We start from the raw sequence: 20,686 nt of genomic DNA on the forward strand, positions 1-20,686 counted from the left end.
TGGCAGACAAATTGCACCAAGAAACTCAAGAGCAGAAGTGACACACATATGCAATAAGAGCTACTTGTTTCATGCTTTTAAAGCACTTTCTTAGCTCCTGCTGTGCTCAGACATATATAAACAACATGAAGATGTATAGGGTTTTGGAATGTAATGCCATTCAGGGAAAGGCAACACAATGACTTATGGCAAAGTGTGACCATAAGATTATATTGGTGTTTCTTTTCTGCATGTTTCAATGTATTTCATATGGCACTGAAGAGGTTTGTTTGTTCTCCTAATCCATTATATTTTATGACCTGCCAGAAATAATACTTGCTTCTGTATATTGTTAAAAGAGTGAGTTAATTGTATGTTAGTTGTACATTGGGGTCTTGATAAGACTCAAAACTGTGTTCAGTTTAACTACTACAATTAGAAAAGTGATTTAAGATTGTTATTTGGTTCCATAATCTTTTGGAGTTTTCATTTTCCCTTACTCCCCAAAACCAACCAGGTTTATAGTTCAGGTTGTGTGTGCGTGTGCGTACTGTAATTTGTATGCAAAAATTTGAACAGAGTTTTAATTGGTAAACTTTGTTCTTTTAATCTAATGTCACAAAAATCTTATAACTAGAAAGAGATTAACCACTAATTTACATGACAGGTGGAGTGATTACATTCTATCCTAGAAAATATTTGTTCTCAAAGTTAATGTGAGATGGAAGAGTGGTGTTGTACCTGAAGAATTAGTCTGGAATCTGTTCCTGGTTCTACCTTATGCTTTGAGTCTGACTTCGGACAAGTCATTTATTCTCTGTCTGCCTCAGTTCCTCATCTAAAATGGAGGTAACATTTCACTGCTCCCAGTTAGCTGTTGGGGAGACAAATTAATTGATATTTGTGAGGTGATCAGATGTTGCTGTGGATGAGCGCCATGGAAAAGCCAATCAATTATATTACAATTTACAGTGCTGAAAGACATGTTTACCCAGTTATGTGTTCAGACCTGTTCAATAAATATAGGTACAGCATAAAAATAATGGATTGAGTTTTGCAATTGGCCTCACTGTCAGCAGGATCAGGCTCAATAAATATATATAACCTGTGATACACTATACTTGTTCATGCAATTTAACAGACAAATAAAAGACAGGATGTCTGCACCAAAGGGCTTCCAGTCTGTAGCAATGGAACTCTGTACAGGTGCAGATGTGCCAATTTAGTAGATTACAAAGCAAGATTGGAGCCTAAATTAATTTCTTATTTAACAAATAATGATTGCAGTGACTGAGGAGACAGAGTGTTCATTTATATCCATATGATATATTTTTTGATTTTCATAATCAACTATTAAATAATGCAGTCCTATAGTAAATTGAATTTATTTTGCATCTTTGACTATTTCACCAACATTTTGTCACTACTGTTCTCAGCAAAAACTACTTCTAACATTCCAAAGCTGCGACCAGCTTTCAAACTGCCACTAAACAATCAGTCGGAAAGGAATCTAACCCAAACATTTCCTTCTTTCCCCAGAAATCATCCCCAACATTTCAAAGGGTGCTACAGAAAACCCCCACGTAGACAGAGTTCCCCCTTCTAAGATTCCTGATAGAGTATTGATTTTACTCATTTCTCGACCAGAGATAAATTTAAGGCCTGATATCTTGAAACTCATCAGGCTTCAACACACCTTGTTTATCCTATTGGGGAGCTGGAATTCAAGGTTTTGCAATGATATAAGGGCTGATCCTAAACCCATTGAAGTCTAAGGCCCACAAACAATTTGTACCTAGTTTTTGTGGTTCAGGAGATATCAGACTTTAAAATTATAACAGTGTGGTTTATAGAAAAGCTATTTTAGATCCCTTTTTAAGGTGCTAGTTTTGATTCTCCACTTCATTTGAGTTAGTACAGTTCCCAGTGCAGCAAGGGGCTTATGCACATCACTAGGGCTACTCACATGGTTAAAGTTAACCATGTGCTTAAGTGTTTTGCTGAATTGGGGCCCAAGTGGCTGGTGGCCATTGCATTCCATACAGTATGAATTTATTAAGACTACTTGACAAAAAATGTTTTATTTGCAATAAAAACCCTCTCAACTAAATTATATTTGAAAAAATTATTAACAATATTAAGGCTATATGATATAAAACGAACAACCTGGAAGATGTGACTTTGAGTTCATAGTGCTGGCTAGATCCTCAACTGGCATAAAGCATCATTCTCCAGTGACTTCAAAGGAGTTATGCTGATTCATACCAGCCAAAGATCTAGCTTGAGTTAAGCACAGGGTGGCAGCCATCACTCTGAATTTTCTGGATTGGTTAGTTTTACAGTCTAACATTATATATTTAAACTGGTTTTCAGTGACACAGCAAATTCAGTTGACTAATGAGGTTGTGTTTTCCTAAGTTAACCTTCAGTATCCTTGTTTAAATACCAGGCTTTCCACTAATGCCAGGATACAAATTGAACTAATAAGCTTAACCGAAGAAATACCTCTGGGATCATGGTCTAAGTCCAATAAGATGGGCAGCTTCAGTTTAAATTGCGCTGGAAGGTTTTCCTCACTTCTAAACAATGCACCACATGCAGTATTGTTTGTTATCATTAATTTACTTGCTTAGCCACAACTAAACTGTAAGATTAATTTCAGCTCTTGGTCATCCCCAGAATGTATTTCAGTGTGGCCAAAAATAAAGGCCTGTACACCAGACCTTGCATCACTTCTATAAGTTGTGTTAGAGGCGCATATGTTGTTTGGGGCGCTTTTAATGTTCATGTGTGTCTAATATAAACAGGAAGAGCTGGGCAGGTGGAGAAATAACTAATTTATTTCTAAACATGATCTCATTGTGAGTTCTTCCAAAAGGCCTAAACTCCTGAAGACCTCCTTATAATAATGGTAATTGTGATGGAGTGGGAATTTTTCATAATATTTTGTATGAATACTGTGTGTGCCTGCCCTATGATTAACTATGTGAGGGGGAAAGGTTGTTTACTGTCTGCAGAGATTCAAGTGTGATTGACGCCTGCCCATGTGGGGCTTGGGACTGGGTCCATGCCAATGGAGAGCCTGAAAAACACAATGGCCACTCCAATTGCCAAGATATTTGGTACCTAGCAACTAACGACCATGGATGGCCCACCCTCTGCAGGAAGTCAGCTGCTTGTGACTAGCTGGAGAACAAAGGGCTAAGGAGGCTGGCCAGGTGACCCTGTTTCCCAGGAACAAGAACAAAGGACTAAGACCTTAGGGTTGTTCAGTGTGGGCTGTTGGAGGGGAGGAGAAGCTTCTGAACTGGGACTACAAAGGGGTGAGAGAGGACTCTTGGCTCAGGACTGACCCAGATGTTCTTTGCTGTCACTTTCTGTTTTCTATGTTAACTAAGGACTTCCTATCCTGGGTTCCAGACATCTAATAAACCTTCTGCTTTTACAACACTGACTGTGCGTCACTCCAGTTAAAGCAAGTTGGGGGTGCATTGCTCCCTTTGGGTGTGTAAGTCTCCCTCAGGTGCCCAACTCAGGGAAGGGCGCTCATGGCATGAAGCAAGGGTGCTGAAGGCAGACCCAGGAGGCAGTGAAGCCCAGGGGCTTACCCCAGTGAGAGAGTGTGACTATAAGGGGGTTGATGCACTAAATGGGTCCTCTCAAGGACAGTTCCAGAGCAGTTCAAGAGCACTGGGGATCTGTGGATCCATAACAATAATTAACTAGACAATTGAAAATCATAAATACAAAACATGATGAGGTTTTAAAAAATAAAAAAGTATGTAACCAAGGTTACTTAGATTCTAAGCTCTTTGGAGGAGGGCCTGTCTTTTTGTTCTGTGTTTGTACAGAGCCTAGCACAATGGAGTCCTGGTCCATGATTGGGTTACCTCGGCTCTATGGTAATACAAATTAATAATAATTAATAATAACGTGGTCAATTGTTACATCCAATTTGTCTGTCCTTTCTTTGAATGTTGCTTGTTTAGATTGGAATATCTTTCTGCCAAACAGGTTTTCTTCCTCCCTGTTTATAACACGCCTTGCAAAATAATAAAGATACTTAATAAAGAAGCCCTTCCCAATAAAGACTATGTCAATGTGCCCTGATAATTACGTATCATTCCTTCCTACTCTGTTCTGTTCTGTTCTGTTCTGTTCTGTTCTGTTTTGGACTATAACAATGCTGTCAGGGGCACCACCTCTATTGCATATTTTCCAAATTTCCTGAGATATGTATCAAGTTCTGAGGGAGAATTTGGACGACAAGGAGACAATGTGGCCAGAGTTGGAGATAATATTCTAATCTGGGCTGGATCTCAGTGAAAACCAACCTGAGAGCCTTCAGGGTAATTAGTAATAGTTTAAATGGTAAGAACACCAGCTTCACCTGGCATGAATGGGGGCTGTTTATATCTCACTTGTGCTTCAGATTGCTAACCTGTGAAATGTTTGCATGGCAGTGCAGGGGACTAAGAGAGTTTAACATGGCCTCCATCAGCCCCTGCTACCACCACCACCCCTGCCCCCCGAGCTACGCATGATCTGTCTGGATCTTGTCTTGAGTCCAGGCAGGTAGAGGCTGCACGTTCAATACTTCAAGTGGGTAAGGAGTGGGCATAGCCATGACTCCACCTCTCCAACCTCTGTGCTGAACCAGGCAATGAGCCAATACTGCATACTCCCCTCTCTTCTCTCTCCCTCCTACAAACCTGAAGCTCTGGAGGAATTGTGACTGAATCACATTTCATTTCCAGAGCAGCTCCTGAGACAACGCAGGCCAGAATTTTTCAGCTTTCATGGGACACATTGGTTTTTATACGTTTGCCTAAAGCTTTAAAGAAAGGAAGTACCAGCTATAGAACATCTCCAATCGAGTTAGCACTTTGATTTCTAGGGCGGGGGTTAAATGATGAACAGAACAGTAGAACTGCTTCCTCCACTGTGCTAGGACAACTTTTTCTGAGGCTTCTTGGGTGGAACAATGGAATCTGGTCTATCTTTGTATAAATACAGCTTTATCTCCTACTGTCATGTATATCAAATTTGAAGAAAATAGGTTTGAAATGACTTTCCCAAACCCCATAATAAAAAAAGATCTCCGCATAACGGGTCAGAATCTGAACTTAACCCAGCATTTAGGGAGGAGAGTTGCTCCGGATCTTGGAGTCTAGTTCTGGTTCAGCTCTAAAGCCTGTTCCTGTGAAGTGCTGATCATTCCTGGAAGGGGATGAGTGCCTTTGACTCCCTTTTTAAGGCCCAAGATTGGTCACAGGATCAGGCTTCTAGTTATGACATCACAGGAGCAGACAAAGGTGACTTTTGTTCTATCAGAAATCCTAGGGGGAGAAGGGGAAGGAATAGAGAAGACTGTATTTATTTTTTTTCAAATACAAGAGGACAAATCCAATGGGCTATATTTGACCTTCAAAAAGATGATTGAAAATAGCGGGATACAAAATAACATACATATATATATAGATAGATAGATAGATAGATGATATAGATATAGATAGATATATAGTGCTGGACCCAGTGCCCTTTTAGATGTCTCATTTGATTCAGATAAGCAGTTCTGATCAATAATTGTTTTAATGTCTATTCTTACAGAGACGATCCCAGCAATTTGTAATTCCTGAGAAGACAGCACACAGACAAGGTTTGTATCATTTTTATTTTAAAATAAAACTGCTTGTAGCTTAAGTAGTTTGGAAATTGTTTTCTGACCTCACACATAATACCCTATAGATGTCTAGCAACAGGTTTTGCTTCAATATATAGGCAGGAAAAAAAAAAAAAGCTTAGTAAAGTAGCATCCATAATCAATTGTTAAAATATTTTCCTAAAGTTCTTGATGGTCTTTTATTTTCCTGGTAAGTGTTGCCTCCTATCTTCAGACAAAATGTGCAATGAAAATTGTCCAGAAGCATTAACTCTTTCTTCTCCAAACATGTAAACGCTTTAAAAAAAATGTGGATGTTTTTCAGGTCTTATCAGTGTGTGTCCTGTGGAAAAACAAATTCTTTGAACTATTCTAGCAGATTCTTCTACTACCTCTCCCACTTGGCATAGTCTATAGAAACTATAGAGCAGCGATAGGCAACCTATGGCATGTGTGCCGAAGGCGGCACGCAAGCTGATTTTCAGTGGCACTCACACTGCCTGGGTCCTGGCCACTGGTCCGGGGGACTCTGCATTTTAATTTAATTTTAAATGAAGCTTCTTAAACATTTTAAAAACCTTATTTACTTTACATACAACAATAGTTTAGTTATATATTGTAGACTTATAGAAAGAGACTTTCTAAAATGTTAAAATGTATTACTGGCACGCGAAACCTTAAATTGGAGTGAATAAATGAAGACTCGGCACACCACTTCTGAAAGGTTGCTGACCCCTGCTATAGAGGAAGATGAAACTCATTCTAAAGAGAGTTTGGGAAGGTGGAATGAATTATTGAAAAAATGAAGGGGCAAAAATTTACTAATAGAAGAAATAATCTGAACATTCAACATGTAGCTTTGAGGGGGAAGCACATGTACCCTGCAAGTAAGATAGGGAAATAACTTGTGGTAGGGTTGAGTCACATTTTGGGAATGAAATTCTCAGTGCTGCCTGTAATGCTCTAGGGATATCCCCTCCCATCCGCCCCAGGTTCTTAACCAGGACTTCAGGACAATTAAAGTAGAGCCTGTCCCCAGAAACTCACCCGAGGTTTTAAATGTAATGCAGTGTATACTTTGGGATATTAGTCTGTATTGCAGGATAAACATTTAGAGCATTCTTGTTCAGTAATGTTCATGGTTATGTACCTCACTACTGAGTTTCAGTACTTTGACTCCTGGAGCCCTCAGTAACCTGAGACACAAAACAGTGCTGGTACTGAGAAACAGATTCTTGTAAAAAGGACACTTCATGTATCAGGTCATATTGGATTCAAGTGGATTTTTATGTAGAGTGTAGGAAACTAAATGTATCACAACTACAAAGCTTTTGATGATTTGCTGCTGTGTTTTTCTCTTAGCATCACAGACTGTTATGCCTACTGGGGAAGACAGTGATTTGCATCTGAGTGGGTCATTGCATTCTAGAACCTGCACCGCTACTGCTGACTTTCATCTTCCACCAGAGATGCCTCAAACTGTGCTTCCTGTAGTGAGTAAATTCTGATCCACTAATTTTAGAACCAATGTTTTCATGCTCTAAAATGTTTGAATACTGTCCTTTGTAATCTCTCCATCCCTTACAGCCTGTCAACCTTCTAATGTATGTATGTGAGTACTAGGCAGACCTGCTGTGACTTCCTGAAGCCTTCTCCAGCTTACCTCACTGTCTCCATAGTAGTCTTGTTAATAAATTTAATTATAACAACTAAGGGCTTGTCTATACTACTGCTTAAGTCAATGTAACTTACGTCATTCAGGGGTGTGAAAAAAACACACCCTTGAATGACATAAATTATATTGACTTAAAGCAGTGTCTACACCAGGCTATGTCATCAGGAGACGCTCTCCTGCTAACATAGTTTCTGCCTCTTGTTGAGGTGGCATAATTACGTTAACAGGAGAGCACTCTCCCATTGACATAGCGCATCTGGTGAAGACAAGTATCGAGGCAGCTGCGCCAATGTAGCATGGTAGTGAAAACAAGCCCTAACTCAATAACAGTTTGAGCTAACCCCCACTGAAAATCAAAAGAGAGACTCCCATTAACTATTAGGCCCTAATTATTGGGCTCCCATCAATCGTTAGGCCAAAATTAGGCCCTACAACGAGAAATAGTATCAGGTGATCCAAGACCTCTGAACAAAAGTAGGTCAGGGGATTTTTGTTTGTTTGGTAGAAGAGCTCTGGATATTTTCACTTAGCTTTTTTATTTTGGGACTGAAAGCGGGGCTGTGAGAGGGATTTCTAGGAGCTATCTAGAGTCAAGCATATTCTATGGTAAGAGACATTTCCACTTTGGATTGACAAAAGGATGCTTCCAGGGTACTTACAAATGTTCAAAGTAAAAATAATGTATTATCCTTCTTGAATTCCGTATATATGGTTTCTGCAAAATTGTTTTTTATAAATATTCCTGCAACATGTTCAATGTAGTGACTACGGTTGATCAAAAACCAAACCATTCCTATCAGAAACATTTTCTAACCTGAATTCCTGATAACAGCATTTTTGGTTGCAGTTACTGCATCCTGTTGTAGACACTTCACAGGTCAATGGACTGCCAAATAATCATGGGACCTACCAGGCTGAAGCGAATGAGAAGGCAAGGCCAATTCCTGCAAGCTTTCTACAGAAGTCAGATGACATCTGCTGTGCTCACACAACTCAAAACAAGTGCACTACTTCTCCTTTAAAATTAACATGCCCAGAGAGGATCATAGCCTTGCATCGAGAGCTTAGACAAAACCATCACAGTAATTACCAGGTGAATAAATCACTTTCATAATTATTAATTTAATGAGATCAATTATTCTTAGCCATCAGTTCATGAATCACATAAATATTTAAATAACTTCTTTATTGGTAGTTAGGACAATCTGAGGCAGATAAACACACATTGTATTTCATTATGAATCTTCTTACCTATTGTTTAAGAATTGATAGTTGCTCCTAGAGGATGTGAAAAAAAATGTGAGGTTTGTTTTCACCCTTGCAGCTCTCAGTAAGATCAGCTTTGGAAATTCCAGGATGGTAATAAAAAGATAATGGCAAAACCTACCAATATGTAGTTACTGATCTGCCTTTTTCTTTCTTCCCTTTTTTTTAATGATCCAATTATTCCTGTGCCCTGAAGCTCTTTGTAGTAATTTCCATTAACTGCAGGAATTCTGTTAAGGACAGAGCTGATAATTGCAATTGCATTTGTGACAGTCTGCTGCTATACTAAACAAGCAAGAGATTTTATCCACTTCAAGGCAATACAACCACCTTTTAACTGTACAAGAAAGATGAGAGACTGCTAGAATAAAAAGCATCCATGCCAGATCTTGCAACATTACATTGTTGAATTTTTATGATGACCTGAGAATAAATAACTGAAATAAACCCACAAAAAACACATTTTCTGTTTTATTACAGTAGCCACATAAAGAGTCAAGCATGTTCCAAATGACGTGTGTTTTAATGCAAGAAACTGCTCCTTATACTAATAACACAGTAACAGATGTATTATTCTGACAATGTATTAACAAACAGAACTGTTTAGAAAGACGTATATTTGTGCCACTCAGCCCCAGCTTCCTGGCACTCTATACTACAATAAATCGTATATATAAAGGACCAATGATGTTACCGTTATCATCAAAGAACTATAGATCTTATAGATGGCAAAAAGTAAAGAACTTTTTGATCATCTAGTCCATTTCCCTGCTAGTGCAGAAGCTTGAGAGTTAAATTCCAATGAAAGCATAACAGACATACTGTACAGCTAATAACATGGAAAAGTACTGCTGACAGCAGTCATAATGCACAGAATCACGTGGTCTGTTTTACTATATCTTGATAGATGCCTTTTTGTGGTTGCGAACATTCAAAGGTTACATACTCTTCCCTCTGTCCTCCTCAGATCCCTTCATTTGCCTCTTCCAATTCAAAACTGAAGGCGGATTGCAATTTGTCCTCAGTCTGTCATCCAGCCCAAGATGTGACATCCCAGCCTGTAGTGTCAAAAATGAACAATTCACTGAAACTTTCAGACAGGAGCTCTTTCCATCTCATAAATGGGAGGTACCAGTTGTCTAAATTTGATGACATATTCCACAGTCATCCAGGAAATCAGCATGCAGGCGCTGTTCTCCAGGAAAGGAGAAAGAAAAATGTCATTATGAATAACACATGCATCTTGGGAGAAAAACCAGATGGTTCAACCTCAGCTACCACAGCAAAAAGCTATTTGTCAGATGTGTTGTCAGCAAGTAATAAAGGTCAAAATCCTACTGGAGAGAAATCAGCTTCACTGGAAAGAGTAAAAGCCTCAGAAATAAAACAAGGTAAAAAGCATAAACCATGTGATTTTCCCATTGTTATAAAGCTATTAATCTTTTGTTTCTGCTCTCTGTGAGACAGACTAAGGGAACGTGCAAACTTTAAAATAATCTATTTTAAGCATACAGATTCCCAGACCTATGTTACTAATAACTAGAGGTGGCTAGAAAATGTATTGGAAACAAAATTTTGACAACAAATTGAATAAAATTTTACCAACAGTTTTCTTCCATTTTGTCACCAATTCTGGTAATAACACCGCAAACCATCCAAACCTACAGAATTTTCAATATCCATTTTACCTTCCAATTTTCTTTCTACAGTTAGTTTACTATTTTTCACTTCTCTTGGTTTGAATTGTGAAAATCAGTTAAGTCAGTTTCAGGTTTAATTATAGCCCTTTGTTTCAATGTACAATGGCAAATACTACAGGAGAGTCTTTATTTGTTTAATGACTGTTTCCTTTGGAATTCAGAGAAATATATACTAGACATAGGTTTTATGACAGGTAGTTTTGTTTATTGTCAGTGGATCTTAAATTATACATTTTTCTGTTTAGCTGAATGATAAAGCAGTGTATTTCTGCAGGGTTTAGGATCTGAAAAATATCACTGCATGGCTGTTTAAGTTGTTTCCTAAGGACCAGACTGGATGCCCCTTACCCATATTGGAAAATTCGCTCACTCAGGGTGTCCCGTTGACTAAATATGAGTACTGGTGAGAGTAACTTTTTATCATTGTGACTAAAGGAAGTCACAATCTGGTCTAAGTGATTTCTTCATCCACACATGTTAAGGTTAGCCTGTTGTATTATCCCTGCAGTGTAGTCTCCTTCTCTTGTCCTCTATTCTTGGTTGGGAATAGCACCTGGAAGAGATGCATAAAAGCAGAACACCCCACAAATCAGTCAGTGATGGAGGCAGTTGGTTCTCAGAGTCAGAGTTTGACACAGAAATGTGAACAGATGATCTTAAAAAGGCAATATGGGATATATAGGGTGATACAGGGTAATCTTAGTGCTTCGAGAAGAAGGATAAAATGATTCAGTGGAGTAGCTCTATGAGTTTTAATTACCATTTGGAAAGCTTTATTTCACAAGGAATAACTTTTAAAATTATATACACCTGTATTAGTGAATTTTAGGAAAACATTCCTGCCAGTTCTGTCACCAGTTTCATTTTTTTTAGCAGCTTAATCCATGAACAGGGTAGTAAAAATGCCAAAGCCACTGGAGCCTTGGATTATACTGAGTTCCCACTAGCCCTAGCCCTGATGGAAATTCTCTATTGTGTAGCCAGTTCAGAAGATGTAACGGAACCATCATTCTGTACTTTTTAAAACAAGATTTTTATTTTTTTTATCAGTGAAGTACCCATTTTGGCATGTGTCAGTTACATGCTCCTCCTTTCTGAGCTGGTTGATCATTCTTTTGGCCCAGCAGAGGAGTATTTTGCTCATTATTCTACCCTTCAGAGATCAGAAATGCACGGCATTGACTTCTTGTGAGGACATCTTAACACACATGTACAAGGGCTGTATTTTCATGGGGAAACATCTGCTTTTTGCTTGGGACAGTAAGGGTACAATTACACATGGTAATAATGAAACTGATCCTTGTTCAGAGCCTTCTATAATAGACACGCACCAGCTGCAAAGAGAAAAGCAGGCTATCTCAGCATGCTTTCCAGACAGATAAGATTCCCCTTGGGGCTCCAAAACTCAGGCTCCTGCTGCTGATGGTCGGAATAGTACTATGACATCTCTGCCTGCAATTCTTAATGCTTAGCCAACAATTCTATAGAGACAAACACACAGTAAATAAAATGTCAAACTGCCTTGCTTAATGCTAACAAGCTTCCAATATGGAAATATATTTTAAAAATGGCAATATGTGTGTTGGTAAAATGATAAAGTACATTAATAGCCATTTTTACTGAAGCTTTGCCTTCCTGATATAAGCTATGAGAGGGATGTTTACTCATAAATTTAGTCTGTAGGCCAAACCCTGGTATATTAAACATGTTACTACATAAGAAGGTTGGCCCAATCATCCCATTATAGGGCCTTTCTTGTAAGTAATCAGTGTGAATACTTCTGTGAATAGGGGTACTTACCGGAGTACTTTTTGCATATGTGCACCAGCATATATAGTGTAATAGATTCTGATAAACATTTCCTTTGAACACCATCACTGTAGTGTAAAAGACAATTATTAAATAAAGCAAATGGATTAATTAAACGAATGCAAGATTGTGTCTTTTTAGACACAGTGGACTTCAATTAAATACTAATATCCCCTACATATTAAATAATCTATGTAGCAAGTACATTATTTCTAAATACAAAAATAAGTGCAAATGTAGTGATTGCAATTAGTTACCATTGGCTAATGGTTATAAGTTAGCTTTCTTATCAGTATAATGGATAAATGTAGAATTTTAGATACTGTGCTGGGAAAATGCCAACTTTTTAATGGTAACCTCCATAGATTGCTGTATGCAGCAACATAAGAAAAAGTAGTTCACCTGAAGCTTTACATCCTTTACATCTTCCCCTCCATCTGTCTCCTGCACAGCACCCAATAGAGTGTTCAAGTGAGAAATAAGTCAGTTTGTATCTATATATATGAATAAAGACTAGAGGATGTATTACATTAACAAACCATGTCCTTCAAATTCTTTAAATATAATAATTCATTATGTATAGAAGCTAGCTCCAAACTGTGCCAATCACAGGCCAGATGATCCATATATTGGTGTCCTGCCAAATTGAGGGCCTCTGGGGCTCTGGGTTTACCACTAGGGCTTGGTGAACTGTTCATAAAGAATAAATCAATGACTGTAGCTCTTTATTGTGTGTGAACAATTTCAATAAAAATCAGACCTGGATAAATAATAAACATGTTGCATGAACATGTGGCCATGGATTGCTTTCCCACTATTTATGTCTTTAGCGATTCTCTATTTGTTAATTGTGGCCTGTGAGTGGTTACCTTAATCAGATGATATTATTTCTGCTCCAGCTGGATGATCAAAACATTTATGAATGGAAGGAAAATGGATTTCAATATGGCCACACAAACACTTTTCGCATGAAGCTGCATACAGACTTTAATTTCACATGCAAATTCTTGCACAGAAAAAGAACTCATATAAAAGTTCACAGAAAACAAATAAATAGAGTTGACAGTACCTTTTGAAATGAGTGTTCAAGAGCATATTTTTGCAATACTTGCCCAGATTATATTATTTTTTACACGAGATTCCCAGTTTTAAAGCCAAAGCATTTAATCTTAAAGACAAACTCTTTTAAAAAGATCAATAGAGTATAAATTTAATATGAAGTATATAGTGATCTGATGAATAAAGTGTTTATAGGCATTGTCATATGAGAATGGTAAAAAAGCATTCACTTTCTTCCAACACTATTAGAACAAGAAAAACAATAATATCTCTAATGATGCTTTCTCCCTCTTTGACTCTCAGCTTCACTAAAAATCTCATGCCGAAGTCCTAAATCCCATTCCTTTCCTGTCCTCCTTTTTTTTTTTTTGGCTATGAATGTAAAAAGACACAACACATATCTTGACAGGCCATAAATGAGTTATGAAAGTCATTGTAAAAGAATGTCAATAAAACCCATGTACCACACCATCATGCATTGTGCATATGCCACATATTTTTCAAAATAACTATCTTAGAATTGTTTTACAAATATTATTCACAAAATTTTTCATACCTAAGCACCTATAACTCCAGGATCCCTTAGTGTACAGGTTTGAAAGGGAAAATTAAAATGATTACCAATAACATGAAATAGCTTTCCCGTAAATAATAATGTCCCAGTTGTAGTGTCATTAATTCCAGGACATTCAAAATATTTTCAAAGGGACACACATGGTCTGTGTAGCCTGTTGGGAGTCAAGGAATCTCCACTGGGGAAGGAGAAGGATCTGGAAAAGCTTTGAAAGGAGATAAGGTGGCAAAACTCATGGCTTTCATTACAAAAGTGGTGGGTTATACCAGCATCCACTTGCAGGTTCACTTGGGGATTTTGAGTTCCCATGAAATTGATATTAAATTCCATTATAACTAAGGACTATCTTCTGTTCTCATGTCCTGCATATCTTATGTTTTGTATCATGTAATTTGCATAAGAAAACCAGGGTCAAATCCTACTCTGAGTCCATCAGGTCTTTTAAAAAACTGAGTTAGTGAGGTTTTTCTTGACTGGCATCAGTGTAAATACAAGTAGAATTTGGACCCCTTTATTTAAGATACATGCAACATATTTCTTCTGTCCTTAAGAAAGCATATGTATCTTGTGGACATCACTCCTGCTGTAGAAAGACACTGACTTAATTTCTCCTTAGAGATAGCTTTTTTGTGTAGGCCTTAAGCTGACTAGCATTAAAGCCAATTATTGAAGCCAGATGAAGTGTGGAGCAAGATTTATACAGTGCAGTCCTTTTGCTAAAGGTCTGATTAAATCAAGAAACGTCTACATCTGTTTGTACATGTACAGTCTCATCAGGTCAGCCAGCTGGTAGCTTTGATTTTAGTCCATTTCTGTTGGGACACCTTCTTCTCCAGGGGAATAAATAGGATGACAGAAGGTGCTAGAATGGATAACTGACTGTTTCAGAAGCTGTGGCTCATAATACAGTGCTAGGAAGATTACCATTGTCCTTTCTATGGCCTTGATCCTGGATGTCTTTGCATGGTGAAGTACATTGTGTGTAAGATTGTTTCCTTCTACTACAAGTGTAGGCTTGGCATAAGCACCAGAAGTGTTAAATAGTAGGCAGAGCTCTTTGCATGGGCCCCTCTTCTACTTAAAAATACAAAGGGAAAAAAGAAGTGGGGCCCAAGAAGAGAATGAGTGCCTTTTAGGTTATGTCTACACTCTGAACTAATGTTGAGATTCCCAGCTCTCATATTGATACTCACAGTAACTCTCCTTGAGCTAGTCAAAGTATAAATAGTAGTGTAGCCATCATAACATGGGCAATGGCGGCACAGCTTAACCATGCCAAATACAAACCCACCTGAAGCCAGCGGATACATACTCGGCACTATTAAGCTATGCTGCCACTGCTGCTGCCTGTCCTACCACAGCTACACTGCTATTTATACTCACATTATATGTCTTCACTACAGGGGTAAGTCGACCTATGTTATGGTACTCCAGCTATGTGAATAATGTAGCTGAAGTCAACGTAACTTAGGTCGACTTACCCAGGAGTCTTCACTGCACTGCATCGATGGGAGATGCTCTCCGGTCAACTTCGCTAACTCTTCTTGGCGAGGTGGGCTACCGGAGTCAACCGGACAGCGCTCTGCCATCGATTTAGCAGGTCTTCACCAGACCCACTAGATCGATCTCTGCTGTATCGATTGCAGCAGTGTCAATCTCCCCATAGGGAATTCCAGCCTTACCTCAATGAGAGTTAGGGTGAGTATGTGAGCTGGGAATCACACACTTAGCTCATAGTGTAGACTTTTGTTAACCCTTCTACCCCCATAATGCAAGCAAAATGATGTGTTTTTTCCTTACATAATTCAGGGTTGTGAAACAAATGCTGAAGAGATAAAAAGTTGTAACTTCTGGAATAAACAATTTATAGCAATCCAGAGACAAACCGGAGTATCATATGATAGATGATGGGATAGATTCACTGTTATGCTTCAGCAACTTTGTGTCACTCTGGTGATGCAGATCAGCTGTAAGCCTGGCTTACTCAGCAGGTTAAAACAGGAATGGCTTGAAGCAGCCAGTGTAGGGATGAATCTGGCCCCAAATCTCAGTATATTAAATGTTCCCTTCTACTCAGTACTTGGAGCAATTAATCAGCATAATCAATTACCTCAGATTAGATATATCACCAGTGTGGTAGGCTAGGCATGTGATTTGGACAAGTGACTCCCTGCTTAACATCAACAGATAAAAGCAAACAGGGACTCTTAGCTTCCTGTTCTCACAAGAACAGAAATAGGTGCCCAGACACAGTAGTGATGGGCATGGTATGAAAACATGGATGGAGGGACTGACAGAGTCCTACTCTTGTTGCATGAAAATTATATTACAATACAGAGATTCTCATGCCTCCACATTCCTTGGGTTTTTACTAATTTTATTTAGACAATAGCAAGAGCAAAGGCCAAGGCCTCACAGTGTGATGCAGCACATTCATGACTGGCTGGTAGAAGCTGCTTCAGGTGGGAAGCTCCGTAAGCACATTCTCACTTTTTTGTAACACTGCCCAGAACCTGAGAACCACAAGAAATTCTTTCTCTCATGTTTCCAACCAGCCACTCTACCTGCAAAGCAACAAGAAAGGCAGAACTTTGCTAGCTTTTATTGCTCTCCACTGTCCTAAACATCTGCTGTGTGCTGCCTCTCTGCTTTCCCATTTCTGGGTTTAGGACTACATCTCTGAGTAGCCCCCACCTGCACTTACAGCTGGTTGCAGGCAGTCCCTTCTGGAGAGCAGGCTTCAGAAAGCTAGAGGTGGGGCACCAGCTGGATGACACCAGTGCTGTCTGGCTCTTTGTGGTTGGAGCTTTGCTAGCGGCTATTGCTATTTTTCTTTTTTCTTATATGATTTTCTGTATAGTAAGAAATGTTGAATAAGGGGCTGCTGTGTGGCTGAGTTCTGTACATCTCTGCCATCTTAACAATTCTCTTGCATTCCTCCTCTCCTGGGTGTGGGGGATCCTTGATGGATGCTGGAACTTGTGCTGGGGTTGTGGGGGCAGTATACGATGTCTGGAGGTAAAACGGGGTGCCCATGGGGATGCTAAATATATCTATGATAGGTAATTATATGGCCTCCATTGCCATTGTACCTGAGTGCCTCACAATCTTTGATGTATTTATCCTTCCCAAACCCTTGAGAGGGAGGGCAGTGCTATTATGTCTGTTTTCCTGGGAAACTGAGGCTCCAAGAGGCCAAATGAGTTGCCCATGGTAACACAAGAAGTCTGTAACAGAGCAGGGAATTGAAGTCAGGCTTCTCAAATCAAGGCTTTTGCCCTAACCACTGGACCATCCTTCCTGTGTACATAGAAATAATGATAGCATTTTGGGGCCCTTTTCCTTGTTTTCTGGCTGTTTGTATTTGTTACCAACTTTTCATCCTTATGTTCTCTATTATTTGGGAACTGGTCCCTTTTGTGAGGTTTGCCTGAGGACTAATGGGTTTGCCCTTGTTCTCTTGGTTCAGGTTAGCCATATGTTTCTGCCTTTATTTTGACACATGAGCAGTATTGGTTTTGTTGTTAGGTATTCAGGTGTCGATTGGTAAATGTCTTACATTTATGTGAAATACAGAGGAAAATCTCACATATGTATGTAGAGGCCTTTAGCTATACATTCAGGGCTGGCTCCAGGGGTTTTGCTGCCCCAAGCAGTTAAAAATAAAAAAAGCCGCAATCGCGATCTGCAGCAATTCAGCGGGAGGTCCTTCACTCTGACTGCCGAATTGCTGCCGAATAGCTGGACCTGCCACCCCTCTCTGGAGTGGCCGCCCCAAGCACCTGCTTGCTAAGCTGCTGCCTGGAGCCGGCCCTGTATACATACCTGAAAGAGGTTCTCTTCATGCCCAGGAAGTCAGAGATTATGTGCACATGCAGGTCAGGCAATGGGCATCTGTCAGGTCTAACGGCTGCACTAATACTCATGAGCCCTTGTGCAAGGTGAAGACAAACTCACTGTTTATCTGAGAGCCAAGCACATATTTCCTCTTACATAATATGAAATATCTCTGCTGCAGAAGGCAGAAGAACAGTATATTAACGGACATATTCAAATACATGGGAAGATTAAGCCTGACCTGTTGTGAAATTCCTCCTGTAGTTAAGTACCCTTCTCTCTCTATGAGTCTGTTTAAGCATATGGAGTTTTTTTCATTTTGGGGTCAATAGGCCTGCGTTGTGTCCTCCTCCTAATTCCCTTAATTCCCACACTCCTTAATTGAATAAGCAGCTATTAAAAAGAGAATGAAGCTGGTTTATTCACTTCTTTGGTGGTGCCTATGCAGGGAGAGGGAAGTCTGAATACAAATAATCTCTCCTATTCCTACAAATCGCCAGAAGAATATGTGGCTGCAGAGGATGAGCATGACTGTCCACAATGGCAAGCTGGGTACTGAGGAGAGAATAATAACATTGACAAAACGCAGCCTTCAGTTTCATAAATTGCTCCGCCATGAGTAAAAGAATTGGCCACCTCAGATAATGGCAGTAAACGAAAAAGATAACCAAATTCTCCAGTGAGGGAGAAGCTCTTTCTTTTTTATTTTAAAAGGACTATATTTCAATTGCTTGTGCAACTCCGAGTGCCTTGGACGTGAGGCACTTTGTAAATAAAGTAATTGTACTATTATTATTATGCAGTGGTAATATGTGTTATATTCTTTTGAATATAAAGAAACTCAGATTTTGTTCCCCAAACTAACTCTTATCAGAAAAGAGGACACATAATCTCATCCATATAACTTACATTTTGGATATTAAGAACTAGATTTGAATCCTATGCTGAATATCAGATTGTGACTATTTCTATGTTCTCTGTTAAACCAAGGTCATAATACTTCTGTTTTCTGTCTCTCCTCACACACCCTGGAAACTTAGGGGCTTGTTCCTTCTAATCCTCACAAACTCACATAACTGAACAAAATAACCAGGAGACTGAGGCAGTGCCCCTTGATATCAGTGCAAAGAATCCCATTTCCGTCAATGTGCTTTGCGCTGGGTTCCATATGCATAATATACTCCATACCCTCCCCTTCTCTATCATTTAATCTCTTCATTTCCTGAGATTTTGGAGGAGCATATTGTGCAACCATGTGCAGTGTGCCTGTTGGGCTTATCCATGATATTGTGGTAATAGGACACCATTGTAATCATAGCTCATGCACAATTTACATGTATCAGTTCCACTGAGCGCTTGTGTTGTTAGATTGAGCGTTCTTACATAGACCCCAGAGCCATGATTAATGTTATTGGTGCTTTGTTCATTTTCACTTTCTTGACTCTTGCTTGTCTTCCTTTCCTGAAACAGTGGGATACCTGATGTTTTAGAATGATTGAAGCTGACGACTTGAGGGCACCCACCACCTTGAAGAACGGTGGTCTTTATGTATCAATTTAGCCCCACCCCATAGCCCTGTATCACTAGTTTAACTCAAAGAGTAATGGAAAGTAAAGGACTGTGTTACATGGCCCAGTCAGACAGGATGCATTTTATCTAATTCTATCACTCAGACACAGCTGTTCTTGTATAGCAGTCCTCATCTGAAAGGCTGGACCTGTGTAGTATTAAGCTTCTAGGCTAAAGAAAACCATGTTACAAGAAGAAAAAAAAACATAGCCAGGAGACATCCATCTGACTCAGTAATACAAGCGATTAATATTAATAAACATAAGAAAATGCCTCTTAAGGCTTCAATTACAGAGAAATAATTTTAAAGTATTAAAAAGGTTACAGAGGAGCTAGGCGCACAGATCTCATTGACTTTTCATGGGAGCTGGGTGCCTAACTGCCCCTTTTTGCCTTTGAAAATCTTCCCCCAAATGATTTAACTCAGTCACAGATTCATATTGGGCCAAGCATTCGGTCTCCTTATTACGGGAAGCTCACACTGAAGTGTCACACGTTGTAAAGGCACCTGAGCAAGAACACCAGGGTTTGACTCATTGAAACTGAGGGTTTGTTTTTCTTAAAAACTCATTAAGGAATAGTACTGCTGAAAAGGCTTGTACTATGAACCATCAAGAGGCTCTGGAATTGACTCCCAATTTACAGAGAAAATGTAACCCTCAACCAAATGTGGGAGTTAATGGGAAGCTGTAAGGACTATAGTTTTTAAACAAATGCACATATTGGATGGCCTTCAGTTGACCACCACTTTGCTTGGAGAACCAATGACATTGTCTTGTTGGCTCAGTTTGGTGAATTGCTGCTGCTTAAGGCCAATCTAATCAGGCAAGAAGCAGCAGTTATGGTCTTTTATTAATCCAGACAAAACGAAGTCCCCTGGTCATTATCCTTAAGCAGTCTCTAGTTCCAGATTACAACCAGCTCAGTGTTAACTTGTCTGGGTGGGACAACAAACAGGTGGCAATTGTCAAATACTTGGGCAGTGTCATAGGCAGTGCTGGAGGATACTTGAAAGATGTGAACACTCATGTAGCAGCAACTGTTGCTATGTTTGGGGCCCTTCAGCAACCTGTGTGGGGACATTGTGACATTAAGCTTGCTATGAAGCTGCAGATCTATGGAACCAGGGCTATACCGACTCTGTTGTATGGCAGTGAAACCTGGGAACTGAGGAAGGCTGAAGAGCACCAGAATGATGCTTTTGATTCTTGTCATCTTCCTCAGCTGCTCAATAGTAGTGGCAGGACATGATCAAGAATGAGGATATTCAAAGCCAAACCCAGCAACCTGGGTTCAGTTTTGGTGGCTTTTTTGGTATGGACAAACAGGCCCAGTGCTGGTGTATGGACACATTAGGATGGGAGACGAATGAATTCTGAAGTATGTTTACCAAGAAATGCTGCTACACAGCCAGTGAACATATGGTTGCCAAAAGTTTCAGTGGCACGATAAGATGGTCAGTGATGGACATAAACTGAATATCCAGCTAGGCTGCCTTAAGGACCTAGCTGATGCTCCATCTGCAGTGAGGCTTAAGTCCCTTTGGTATCTGCCAT

At 39.4% G+C, this 20,686-nt stretch overlaps 1 protein-coding gene across 12 annotated transcripts in view; it reads left to right on the forward strand.

Annotated features, from left to right (window-relative positions):
• C5H4orf50 (chromosome 5 C4orf50 homolog) overlaps positions 1-20,686 on the forward strand; it is a 130,802-nt gene that overhangs the window by 43,718 nt on the left and 66,398 nt on the right. For 11 of the 12 annotated variants that reach the window (XR_004000496.1, XR_004000497.1, XR_004000498.1 and 8 more), the window contains 4 exons: positions 5,590-5,638; positions 7,004-7,134; positions 8,164-8,409; positions 9,550-9,973. Coding sequence is in view for 7 of the 12 variants with exons in the window: in XM_030563319.1 (XP_030419179.1) it covers positions 5,590-5,638; positions 7,004-7,134; positions 8,164-8,409; positions 9,550-9,973 (850 nt within the window). In the remaining 5 variants the exon portion in view is untranslated. Of the gene's footprint in view, positions 1-5,589; positions 5,639-7,003; positions 7,135-8,163; positions 8,410-9,549; positions 9,974-20,686 lie in introns of those variants that run through there. The other variant, XR_004000500.1, reaches the window with a different exon arrangement.

The sequence above is a fragment of the Gopherus evgoodei genome, chromosome 5 (assembly GCF_007399415.2).
Source record: "Gopherus evgoodei ecotype Sinaloan lineage chromosome 5, rGopEvg1_v1.p, whole genome shotgun sequence".
NCBI classification, from domain to species: Eukaryota; Metazoa; Chordata; order Testudines; family Testudinidae; genus Gopherus; species Gopherus evgoodei.